Below are 13,008 nucleotides of genomic sequence, written 5' to 3'. Positions count from 1 at the left end.
GCTTAATAATACCTTTGAAAATTCACTCAGAAGAATCTGAAAGAAGCTATTGATTGGCAGGTCCATTGTACACTTATTACGTTTGTTACAAAATCTTGTTTTATTCTCAGCAGATGAAGTACTTTCCTTCTGATCAAATTTTGGCTCATTTTTTTTTTGGAAGATTTGATTTATTGAATGAGGATATCTGAATATTCATTTTAAGGGAAGATGTATTAGAAAGATTACATTTGTTCAAATTTGATGAGTTATCTCTCTTTTTCTTCAGTCTATTGTAATCTTTGAAAACAGCCAGTAGTAATCAGAAGCTTGCCTAAAATTTTTATTCTGTTTCATTTCTAAAACACTGAGGTTTAAATCAAATGCCATGCAAAATATGTACGAAGATTATATTCATAAAAGGAGCAGCCTTCATCATGTTCATATCTGAATAAAAAAAAAGGAAATTTGAAAAAATTCAACTGTCAACTAATATTTCAATTTGAAATTTAAGTGCAGATATTGCCATTTTTTGTCAGCAACTTTTTGAATTTTGATAATAAAAATTAAAGACTTAAATCAGTTTCTTATCTAATTGTTATATTAACTTTATGTCAAGAAAATTTGGATAACATAAGGTAAAAACCTTTCAAAGAAGAAGTTTATTCTTTTTTTAGTTAACAGAAAAAGCTAATACTATGTTTAACCATAACACGGCTGGTAATCTACACACGCAGAACATTTGGTTCTGCAATGAAAACCGTGAGAGGATTTTCCGGTTGTGCTTGAGTGGAGTAATTGTCACCGCTTCAAAAGGTATGTACATTTCTAAATCGCAATTTTCTAATTCAACTGATCAAAATATTTAAAATCGGAGAATGCTATGCTGTGGTGAATACGTTAACGAAGAGATACATGTATCATTTACTGTTGTACATGGTTTTAAACTCCTACAAAATCAGTTGTCCCATGAGAAATTGCCAAAAAAAGTGACATTTGAATTTTGAAATGGTTCTATTAACAGACCTACACGTTTAAATTTACCCTTTTTTCGGTCAATGGGTATGAATGTCGTTTTGGGCGGCATGTACGCTGTCCGGTGTTAATAGACGTCTTAATAAATCTAAAAACCTCATATTTTCATTATTTCATGCGTGAGGGGATCGGTTCTGATTGAGGACATCGTGAATGCGTGAGGGGACGTAAAATCATATCTTTATGTCCAAGCTATGAGTCGTTGAAAGTTGGCTGAATTTGGTTAAATTGTTCTTTAAAAATTACATTTGTGTGTATAAAAATTGTGTGATAGAATTTTGAAATATCAATAAATTACCAAACGTTTGTTACATGAACAAACAATCTAACCAAATAAGTTCCAAATATGTCTCCGCGGCTTTAAGCACATAATCGGCCTAGTTTGGAGACGTATTTGCAATTTATTGGTTAGACTGTTTATTCATATACAGAAAACTTGGTGATATTTTTGTATAAATCAAACTGTTCCATATCAATAAAATTTTAGTTGGTTTCTATATGAATGGGATTTTGAATAAATAAGCATATTCACTTGCGGTACAAGTATTTTCACCGCGCAAAACGTCGTGTGCTTTTTACGTGCATAATTTTGATAAAAAAATGTTTGATGTACAATTTATTTTGGTAAATAATTGCCATTACATACATTTCTCTCAGAGTATGGAATAAAAGAACTAATGTCTTTTGTTTCGGTAAATCATGTGGTTTAATTGACTTTTGTAAAACTCATATTCACTTCGGCCGTTGGCCTCAGTGAAAAATCAGTTATTCAAATGTCAATAAAACTATTTACCTCATAAAAAAACAGAAATTGTAGAATATTTAAACAAATATCAAAACTTGTGTTTTAACAATAATTTGTTTGTCAAATAAGAAATTCAATGGGAGATAACTCTTTTCGTAAAAAATACATACTGAGATGATAGGGGAAAATTATTTGTAACAAGAAACAAAAACGTTGACACTATTTTTCTTTTTAAATTCTTCGTAAAACATATTATAAAACCTAGTTTCCCTCAATTTATTTCAAAGCTCTATTTCATAATTTGTTTGTATAAAATTGAGAATGGAAACGGGGAATGTGTCAAAGAGACAACAACCCGATCATACGGCAGACAACAGCAACAGGTCTTCAATGTAGCGATAAATTCCCGCACCCGGAGGCGTCCTTCAGCTGGTACCTAAACAAATATATATATTAGTTTGAGTGATCATAAACGCCATACTAAATTAACCTACAAATTGTAAACAAGAAACTAAAAGTTTAAATGATACAAGACTAACAAAGGCCAGATGCTCCTGACTTGGGACAGGCGCAAAAATGCGACGGGGTTAAACATGTGTATGAGATCTCAACCCTCCCCCTATACCTCTAGCCAATGCAGAAAAGTAAACGCACAACAATACGCACATTAAATTTCAGTTCAAGATAAGTCCAAGTCTGATGTTATAATATATAGAAGATGCACACAAATGTGTTTTTTCATGAAGAATTAAACCAAATTTAGGCAACTTTCAACGACTCATAGCTTGAATATACAGATATGATTTCATGTCCCCTCACGCATTCATGATGTCCTCAATCAGAACCGATCCCCTCACGCACGAAATAATGAAAAAATGAGGTTTTAAGATTTATTAAGACGTCTATCAAGACCGGACAGCGTACACGTCGCCCAAAACGGCATTCATACCCATTGACCGTAAAAAGGGTAAATTTAAACGTGTAGGCCAGTTAATAGAACCATTTCAAAATTCAAATGTCACTTTTTTAGGCAATTTCTCGTGGGACAACTGATTTTGTAGGAGATTAAAACCATGTACAACAGTAAATGATACATGTATCTCTTCGTTAACGTATTCACCACAGCATAGCATTCTCCGATTTTAAATATTTTGATCAGTTGAATTAGAAAATTGCGATTTAGAAATGTACATACCTTTTGAAGCGGTGACAATTACTCCACTCAAGCACAACCGGAAAATCCTCTCACGGTTTTCATTGCAGAACCAAATGTTCTGCGTGTGTAGATTACCAGCCGTGCATAACAAGGATAAACAAGTTTGAAAAAGGCTCTAAGAAACCTTTTATTGAATAAATCAAATTTCGTGAAAATAATAGTGATGGAAATAAAATTTGCAATGGCCAGGTTAGTTTTATAGGTTTCTTTGATAGAAAAATGGAATTGTACCCATTCACCAAGAAATCCTAACTTTGAATTAACTGGAAAAGGCAGCTATATAGACACCCAACAATATTAAAGATATGAAGCGTTACAGATGATGTTTTTTATTGACTCGTGTGACAGTTTGAAGCACCTGGCTTCTGATTGGTTGTATGATTTATAATGGCAGATGATATTGGGATTTTAGTATTCCGGTCAAAGCTAGTGTCCTTTGAGATATTAAAATCGACACTTTTTGTAGCTACAATTGTAGTTGGTCATCAAATATGACAGTACTTAATTCACAATTCATCCTTTTTCAGGAAATAACAACTAAGGTTTTGTATTTTTCTGGAAGTCTAAGCCAACTTAATTTCCTTTTATTTTCTATACTTTCTTGAGGCAAACCCTGCTGATTTCCTTTTAACTCATTTCCCAAAGTAGGTGCTTATGCTGCAGTGCTCTAGGAAAAACAATTTACAATCAGGTGTACTTTCAGGAAAGTGATTTAGAATAAAAAATTTCCATTACAGACATAACAAAATATAAACAATGTGATTTCTCAATTATGTGTGGAATAATGACACGGTTTTAAATTCATCTTTGAAACCAAATATTCCCATTTAGATCCTCCATCTTGGAGATCAATAAGTTCTATTCCTGTGGATATGTCGTGTCTTGTTAAGTTGAAAGCCTTCATCCTGAAGCTTGTTAACAATGTAACATTTTACTGAACCTAGCGCTCAACCTTGTCAGAGACCCATCAATGTAATTATTCAAATACGTAATTCGCCTCCAAATTATCCAAGTTTTCTATGCCGTCAATGGTTCCTTAATTTGTTTCCTATGCTGAAAGACGATTAATGTAAATCTGGTAAATTCTTGTCAATCGTAACAGAATTACGCCAAGTTTGTGATTGGAATTTTTAAGTGTTCCTCATTTTTAACTTAATTTCTTTTTGATTTACAAGAAAATTTGCTGTTGTCCCTTATTTCTCAAGTCTAATCGTGCATAAGAATTTGAGAAAATTCAATATGTATAGAGCTGTAAATTGGGTTATATTTGATATTTCTATGATAATAAGATGCAGTTAGATTGGAAAAAAGATCAGACTTTATTTCCTTTTGAATATAACTCTTTAAATGTAAATGTAAATATTGTATTTCTGCATGAAAGTGTGCAGTAAGATATTTGAAATTTTTTGAAAAGATAATTCTTTATATCCTGGTAAAAGTGAAATTGATTATAATCGACCAAGTTATAAAAAAAGGCCATAATTTTATTCAAAATGTATACTTTGTTTTCTTTCTTTTTTTTACATATGAAAAAAAAAAGAAGTATGGTATAATAATTGTCCAATTTAAAAAAAAAAAATCTTTTGGAATCATGGAAGTAATATAATCGTTTTTCAGAAATTTGAAGAAAGGTATGGTGACATGTTCAGAATTTGAATTTTGGAAGTGTTATATTATTATGAAACCCTTCTACTATAATAAGATATGAGATATACATGGATGAGACATCAACCCTACACTGGGACTTAATAATACTATAAAATTGATATGAATGTCATGCAAGAACTAAAAATCTTAAATGTTGCTTTAATTTAATTTTTCAGATTTATTGTTTGGGAACTGTCAGAAAGGAAACAGTTTGAAAGACTACTATCGTTATCAACTTAGTCCAGAATACTTAGAAGCCTTAGAGGCCAGAACATGGGGACTTGTAGACAAGGGGTATTCATGGAAAGACCCCTATACTCAGTGTACGCTACAGAGTGCTCTGTATGCATTCCGTCATCACCAGTCTCCACGTTACAGCATCTGTGATGAATCAGAGACCGAGAGTAAATCGGAAAATGTGGAGAGTGAAATCTCTGCTGTTTTAGAAAAACTTTTCGAACAATATTATGATGAATACAAACGTCCTTCGTCTATACCACATAGTAATTTAGGTTTTCCCAGTAAAAGAGACGATGAAATAGTTTATGTACACAAGTATTTTGACAAATCACCTAAACCTTACACTAAAAAAAATTACTGGACAAATTCTAACTACCTCGGAGACAATAATGACGTTTATTATGAAGACACTCCAGACTCCAGAATAAGTTTACAAGATGTCAAAAATTTGCAACAGTATTTTCAAGATTTAGATGATTTACAAGAAGAGAAAGAAGATAAATTTTATACTCCTGAGACAGAATCTGTATACAACACACATAACTTGATCTATGGAGATCAACTGGGACAGTCTAGTGAAGGTAGGCAAATTAGGCTCTTCAGGGCCTAGATTGACATTTTTAACCGGATTTTTGTGACAAAAATGTCGGTTAATGATTTGGGAATGTACGGCGGGCGGCCGGTCGGTCGGTCGGGCGGGCGGGCGGCAATCAAATGTTGTCCGTGCATTAACTCATGAACCATTCAGCCAAAGCTTTTAAAATTTTAATATGTTGTTACTGACAACTAAATGAAGGTCAAGTTCAATAATGGCGATTTTGACTTTTACCGTTCAGGAGTTGTGGTTCTTGAAAGATTGAAAAATGGAGTTTTCAGTCGTGTCCGTGCATTTACGCATGAACTGTTCTACCAAAGCTTCCCAAATTTTAATATGTTGTTACTGATGACAAAATGGAGGTCAAGTTCAATAATGACGATTTTGACTTTTACCGTTCAGGAGTTATGGTTCTTGAAAGATTGAAAAATGGTGTTTCCAGTCGTGTCCGTGCATTTTCTCATGAACCATTCAACCAAAGCTATTCAAATTTTAATATGTTGTTACTGATGACAAAATAGAGGTCAAGTTCAATAATGACGATTTTGACTTTTACCGTTCAGGAGTTATGGTTCTTGAAAGATCGTAAAATGGCGTTTCCAGTCGTGTCCGTGCATTTACGCATGAACTGTTCTACTAAAGCTTCCCAAATTTTAATATGTTGTTACTGATGACAAAATGGAGGTCAAGTTCAATAATGACGATTTTGACTTTTACCGTTCAGGAGTTATGGTTCTTGAAAGATTGAAAAATGGTGTTTCCAGTCGTGTCCGTGCATTTTCTCATGAACCATTCAACCAAAGCTTTTCAAATTTTAATATGTTGTTACTGATGACAAAATAGAGGTCAAGTTCAATAATGACGATTTCGACTTTTACCGTTCAGGAGTTATGGTTCTTGAAAGATCGTAAAATGGTGTTTCCATTCACATTGTTGCATTTACTCACGAACCATTCATTCTTAGCTTTTCAAATTTTAATATGTTGATACTTATGACAAAATGGAGGTCAAATTTGATATTGATGATTTTCACTTTCACCAATCATCAGTAATGGTTCTTGTGATATTGCCAGGACACAAATAAATGTTAATAAATCCGGTTTGCTGTCGTTGTGACAGCCTCTTGTCTTCAAATTTTGATAAATCAGTCAATGATATAATAGCTCTGGAAATATTCAAAGGAAAATATACCTTCATGATCTACTTTATGAAATATTTCAGTTTAATTTCTACATGATATGGATAAAAACACAAAAAAAATCAGTTTCAAAAAATAATAACAAAATAACTAACAAATGGGTGGAGATATTTTCACCCAATTTTCAGTCTCCAAATATTGGAGTAAATCACAAAATTAAGGTTGGGTGTATTATAATAATTATAACATACAATGATTGGGAATAGAAATGCTTGGACAATTCATTGCTACTACAAACTGGAACAGTACAAAAAGTAAAGTTGATTTTTCCAGCAATTTGATGTTACAATCTTGAAGCATCACACACAGACTTGATTGCTTAAAGAAAAACAATTGGTGCCATGTGCCTATTTATAGATAATCCAGAAATCTAGATTTTATCCCACTTTGGGCCATAAATTTATTGCATTGTATTCCCTTTGCATCAGTGTTGTGATACTATTTTGGCTGTATATCCGAACATATACTACTATTATTCAAATGGAACTTATTAATGATAAAAGTGAACATAATTTATTTCCTTGATGATTATAAACGTTGATGCCAGCAGTAGATTTTGAGTGCTAAAATGTGCAGATGGTGCGCTTTCCTTTCCAAATGCTTAAACATTTACGTAGCTAATTTCCTGCTAAAATTTGTGATGTTTATCATAATAAATGTTACCATGTCATTGCTTTACAATTGAATGGGTTATTTTCTGTCTCCATTCATGTACCTTTTGAACACTTAGTGGCAAGTTCATCCACTGAAAAACTTTAATGTGGTTGAAAGAGATTAAAGAAGATAAAATAAGGATAGATTTTAGATTTCATCTTATAATAACAGAAATAAAAAAAATGATGCTTGAAAATTAATTTTTATTTAGTATTATCCTTATAGTCTGACTTCTTTATTGCAGAAGATACTAGTGGTGTGTTCAGTGATCTGCCAGAAAAATACAAAACTATCCTACAAAGATTATTATCAGGTATGATATAGCACCTAACCTGCTTCACTATTGGAGAGTTCATCAGCAGTCAAGTCTTGTGTTTCTTTGAAAAGATAAACATAAAATCCTTAAAAAATTTGAAAGACATTATTCTATGTACCTATATGACTAAAGGCCATAATATGAAAGTCCTCAGTATTTTCACCCTGCCCAGATTTTTTATTTCAATTTCTGGCTTTGTTCATTTCGCTCAAGGATTTTTCCTCGACAAGGGTGAAACATAAAGGTTTCATATTTTTAGTTTTTCCATTAACATGATTAATTTATTTGATTTAAAAAAAAAGATAAGTTTAAAATTGAATAAGAAAAATTAATTGCAAACAGAACAAAAGTCGTAATCAAAGATGCAGTATTAATTTATAGCAAAACCCAAACAAAATGAATAGTATTTTTATTTGGATAAAAAAAGCCGTGAGCAAACAATGATATTACTGGTTTGAAACCATTACATAAAAAATAAATTAGAATTTTTGTTTGAATATTTCAATGTATTACCTATTTTAATTGTTAACCAGGAGAACATTAGAAGTTCAAATCTTGTTTACGAGTCAATAATTATGAGAATGACAAATATCTTGGATTTTATAGCCAATGCCGATTTTTATGGGTTTTAACGACACAGTCTGATAGATCTGGTTAAAAAGATATTAGGAGTACCGCACTTTAATGCCATCGTAAATTCCGATCAATCAATTAGATCTAATTTAGACACTGGCATGATTCTCCACGCAGGGATAACGGTATTAATTTTATTCAGTCTCCACATTAAACGTATTGTTGAAGAAAATGGAAGAATTGATGAGAAATTAAGAAATACTAATTCCGCTTGGTACAAATCGTAATGAATACTGTATTTAGGTATAAAACAACAAGTTCTGTGCTTTATTAGATCTGAGGGAAATCAGGTTTTCTGCCCGACTGAAAGACAGATATCCTTGGCAACATATTTCTTGTGAATTAGCAATCATCAAGGCTTTTGTTATGCAGGATGGTTTATCGACAGTAATCTTTGCAGTTAAATATTGACAGTGTCAGCATTTCTGCAGGGTCAAAGCATATTAACAAAGATCCCTGATTTTTGAGGTTATTGGATCCAAATTCCATTATACATTGAACATAGCAGTACATTCAATTTGAACATAACTGTAGATTCTACTTGATAACATTGACCATCCTGATTCAAAGTTTGTTAATAAGGATTTTTGTTTTTAATAAATTAAGATTGTCAATAACATCCACAGGTAAAATATTTATACAGTTGAACAAAAGAAAACACAAGTAAACTGACATTTTTCTGCATTTCTTCCTGTATTAGTCCTATTCTCTTAAGATCAAATAACTGTGGTTCTCCAGTATTCAGCCTAGCTGTATGTTTTATTTGAATTTTAGACACTGGTCAATAATCACACAGAATATCTCAGAACTTAGCTTTCCACTTTTATCTCTTGCAATGGGAGGACAACTTGCATGAAAATAATCAGTAAAAAGCACTTAAATCATATCATTTTCACAGAAGTTTTAAATAATAAAAGCCACATCAGATAATAAAATGTATTACTTTTTCAATAAATACTTGCAGTTTAATGAAAGCAAGCTAAAAGTACTTTATCTGTTGAAATGAAAAAATGCCTTCTCCCACCATACCCTGTAATTAGCTTTAGATCTTCAAATTTGTGTTAGCAAATTTTCGTCTTTCCCGTAGGGGGATTCAAAACCCTTGATTTTGGGACATTGTGGAAAAACCACCTGCACCATATCCAACAACCTAGAACTCTGGACCACATTGGCTACATATATTATATAGATAAAAATGCCCCTTTTAGTGATGTCTCATAAGGTGAATTTGCCTATTGTCATCTGAATATTCAATATCCTCATAAAACTTGTTATATGAAAAGAATAACTTGCTAAAAAATAAAGATCATTGTCTGATGTCTGCAGGTTAAGTCACGAAATCTGTACATGTAGGCTGTTACAAAGGATTGTTAAAACATCATAAATTAATGTTCTGTTCACTTGAGCTATGTATCTCAACTCAGTGCTTGCAATATAATAAAAAAAAAACATTAGTGCTTTCAATATTATAAAAAAAAATAGTGCTTGCCATAGTATAAATAACAGCATATGAGCACATTTCACAAACCTTTGAAATCTTATAAACTATATGTTATATATATATATATATATATATAGAATCTGTTATTGACTTTCAAGCACCATTTCAAAAGTAAGATAGGTCTGAACAGATTTTTTTCATTTTTATCTGCAAAATTCAATATTAAAAGAAGATAAAGCAATTTCTTATTGATTTATAATGTCAATATAATCAATGGATCTTGTTAATTTTTCAATTTTCACTAGATAACATTGAAGTATTATCCACTAAAAGACAACTTTGATAATACATGAGCTAAAAGAATAAATAAAAAATGACTCATTCCTCCTTTATTGCCTGCTATATCTTAGTCTTCCATATTTATTTTATGGTTTGGACATAGACTGTTTGATGGCTTGACACGACTGTAATTGTTCAGACCAAGTGAGATTTGCTGATGTAGTACGACTATTTTAAAGTGTATTACTTTCCTTAACAACGAGAATGACAGTATATTAAGACAAGAGGATTACGGTATATACTTTGTTAATTCACAGGGGAAATTGGACCGGACAGTTTGACAGATGAACAGCTGAATTTCTTAGCATCTTATGTCAACTCTCGGCTTAAAGAATTTGGAGTTTTAGGGAAAACAGACGTGTCAGACAACCAAGACAAATCCCTTGAAAGTACAGGTAATTATGAATGCGAAACTTATTTCAGATTTATGTAGAAAAAGTATATTTTGTTCTATGAAAAATGATTTTTGAAATAAGGAATCAGATATTCTTGTTAGACATGTAACAGATTTAATTTCAAAATAAAAAACGTAGCACATATCAGGGCCTGTATGGCTGACTTTACGGTATGCATTTTTTCATTGTTTTAGGTCGTTCACCTATAATTGCTTACATCCTCTTCATTTAAAACTTGTTGGATAGTTGTCTAATTGACAATCATACTGTGTCACCTTATTCTTATATGTATAACTCAGAACATGATGTCTAAGACTATTTTTCCTGATAACCATGTTTTTGTATGTAGAATTTGTCCCAGAGCAGTCAGAGGAATCCAGAGAGGAAGATGTTAAGAACCTTCAGATGGCCATGGAATCTGCTATGCAGTCAGCTAAGCAATCTGAGTTATCTGAGGACAGTCAGTCACAACAAAGGGATGACCAAATTAAAGAAATGCTACTTAATGAAGATGAAAGAACCAAGAAGGTCTTGGGAATTCCAGTTGCTGGTCCATGTATGTAGAACTACAGCTTTTTTTTTTTTATTAAAGAATGCTTATAAAAATCATTGATTGATATACATGATATACAGAAGCAATTTATTTTGACTATAATTTTACTGATGGTTCACACCCCAAAAAGTTCACTGTCCTTGTTAACAGGTTTGAGTGTATTAGTGCCAACATTTATTAAATCTGTAGTTTTGATGTCTATATCATATGGTCTCTGTGTAATTCACCACTAAATAGATAATTTGGAACTTTTTCAATGATATAAACATTTTAAAAGTCATCTGGAGCGATTTTTTTGGTTGATTTTTGTATCATATCATAAATTTCTACTAATAGTGTAATAAATAAAATTTGTAATGAAAAGAAAATGAGAGCCTCCTTAAGCCAATTATACACACCCTTTTAGAAGGTATCACTACGGCAGATAAATAAGATCTTAGTTATCTTTTGACACATATGTGTTTCTTGGATAAGGAATCTTGACGTATATGACAGACAATATGGTTTTGACAATGCAAACAGCTTTTGAAAAGATTTGGTAAATTTATTTCATGATATACAGTCTGTTGTGTGGATTATTAAAAATCATCATTCTGTAAATAAAATTGCTTTCTTTTAAATTAAACTTCATATGCAATAGTTGTTTTCTGTTTTGACAAATGTTTCGTTTGAATAATTCAGCCATGAAGAAGAGTCTTCCCATGGATGGTGACGAAATCCGAGAAGATAGCAATATAGGCCAGCCACTCTTTAGGACAGATGAAATGTTCATGAAGGTGTCTCAACAGTGAGTTATAATGTGTTAGCAGAAAACACAACAAAAAATGCACAACCAGAAAGTCAACACTTGTGTGAAAATTTGATAAGAACAAGTAATTTTCTCTTCGGGCTGTTACAGGAAAAACATGTATAGGAGGATTGGACACTAAGTGTTATCCTTTTCTATGAGTAATGGGGTTGAAAGCAAAAATTAGTTGGTAACAATTTAATTACAGTTATGGGTGATGGGACATTAAAAAGTGTTGTCAAAATTTTAAATTAAAGTCATATGAAACCTCAAATTAAAAAAAATGATGCAAATGTTTTTTTTATAACAAAATGAATAGTTTCTAAACATTTAATTTATGTACATATACTTTTTTCTGAAGAATTTTTACACGACCGCAAAATTTTAATTTTTTGGTCGTATATTGCTATCACGTTGGCGTCGTCGTCGTCGTCGTCGTCGTCGTCCGAATACTTTTAGTTTTCGCACTCTAACTTTAGTAAAAGTGAATAGAAATCAATGAAATTTTAACACAAGGTTTATGACCACAAAAGGAAGGTTGGGATTGATTTTGGGAGTTTTGGTCCCAACATTTTAGGAATTAGGGGCCAAAAAGGGCCCAAATAAGCATTTTCTTGGTTTTCGCACTATAACTTTAGTTTAAGTGAATAGAAATCTATGAAATTTTGACACAAGGTTTATGACCACAAAAGGAAGGTTGGGATTGATTTTGGGAGTTGAGGTCACAACAGTTTATGAATTAGGGGCCAAAAAGGGGCCCAAATAAGCATTATTCTTGGTTTTCGCACAATAACTTTAGTATAAGTAAATAGAAATCAATGAAATTTTAACACAAGGTTTATGACCACAAAAGGAAGGTTGGGATTGATTTTTGGAGTTGAGGTCACAACAGTTTATGAATTAGGGGCCAAAAAGGGGCCCAAATAAGCATTATTTTTGCTTTAACTTTAGTATAAGTAAAAGAAATCTATGAAATTTAAACACAAGGTTTATGACCATAAAAGGAAGGTTGGGTTTGATTTTGGGAGTTTTGGTCCTAACAGTTTAGGAATAAGGGGCCCAAAGGGTCCAAAATTGAACTTTGTGTGATTTCATCAAAAATTGAATAATTGGGGTTCTTTGATATGCCGAATCTAACTATGTATGTAGATTCTTAATTTTTGGTCCCGTTTTCAAATTGGTCTACATTAAGGTCCAAAGGGTCCAAAATTAAACTTAGTTTGATTTTAACAAAA

At 32.0% G+C, this 13,008-nt stretch overlaps 1 protein-coding gene across 1 annotated transcript in view; it reads left to right on the top strand.

Moving 5' to 3' along the window:
• The window catches only part of LOC143064360 (receptor-type tyrosine-protein phosphatase N2-like), a 141,065-nt gene that overhangs the window by 46,469 nt on the left and 81,588 nt on the right, over window positions 1–13,008 (top strand). Inside the window, exons 3-7 of the mRNA XM_076237128.1 lie at window positions 4,799–5,443; window positions 7,554–7,622; window positions 10,296–10,433; window positions 10,783–10,989; window positions 11,668–11,773. Of these exons, the coding sequence (XP_076093243.1) occupies window positions 4,799–5,443; window positions 7,554–7,622; window positions 10,296–10,433; window positions 10,783–10,989; window positions 11,668–11,773 (1,165 nt within the window). The remainder of the gene's footprint in view (window positions 1–4,798; window positions 5,444–7,553; window positions 7,623–10,295; window positions 10,434–10,782; window positions 10,990–11,667; window positions 11,774–13,008) is intronic.

The sequence above is a fragment of the Mytilus galloprovincialis genome, chromosome 2 (genome assembly GCF_965363235.1).
Source record: "Mytilus galloprovincialis chromosome 2, xbMytGall1.hap1.1, whole genome shotgun sequence".
NCBI lineage: Eukaryota > Metazoa > Mollusca > Bivalvia > Mytilida > Mytilidae > Mytilus > Mytilus galloprovincialis.
The sequence above is the reverse complement of the archived record's forward strand: the minus strand, read 5'-3'. Positions and strand labels throughout refer to the sequence as shown.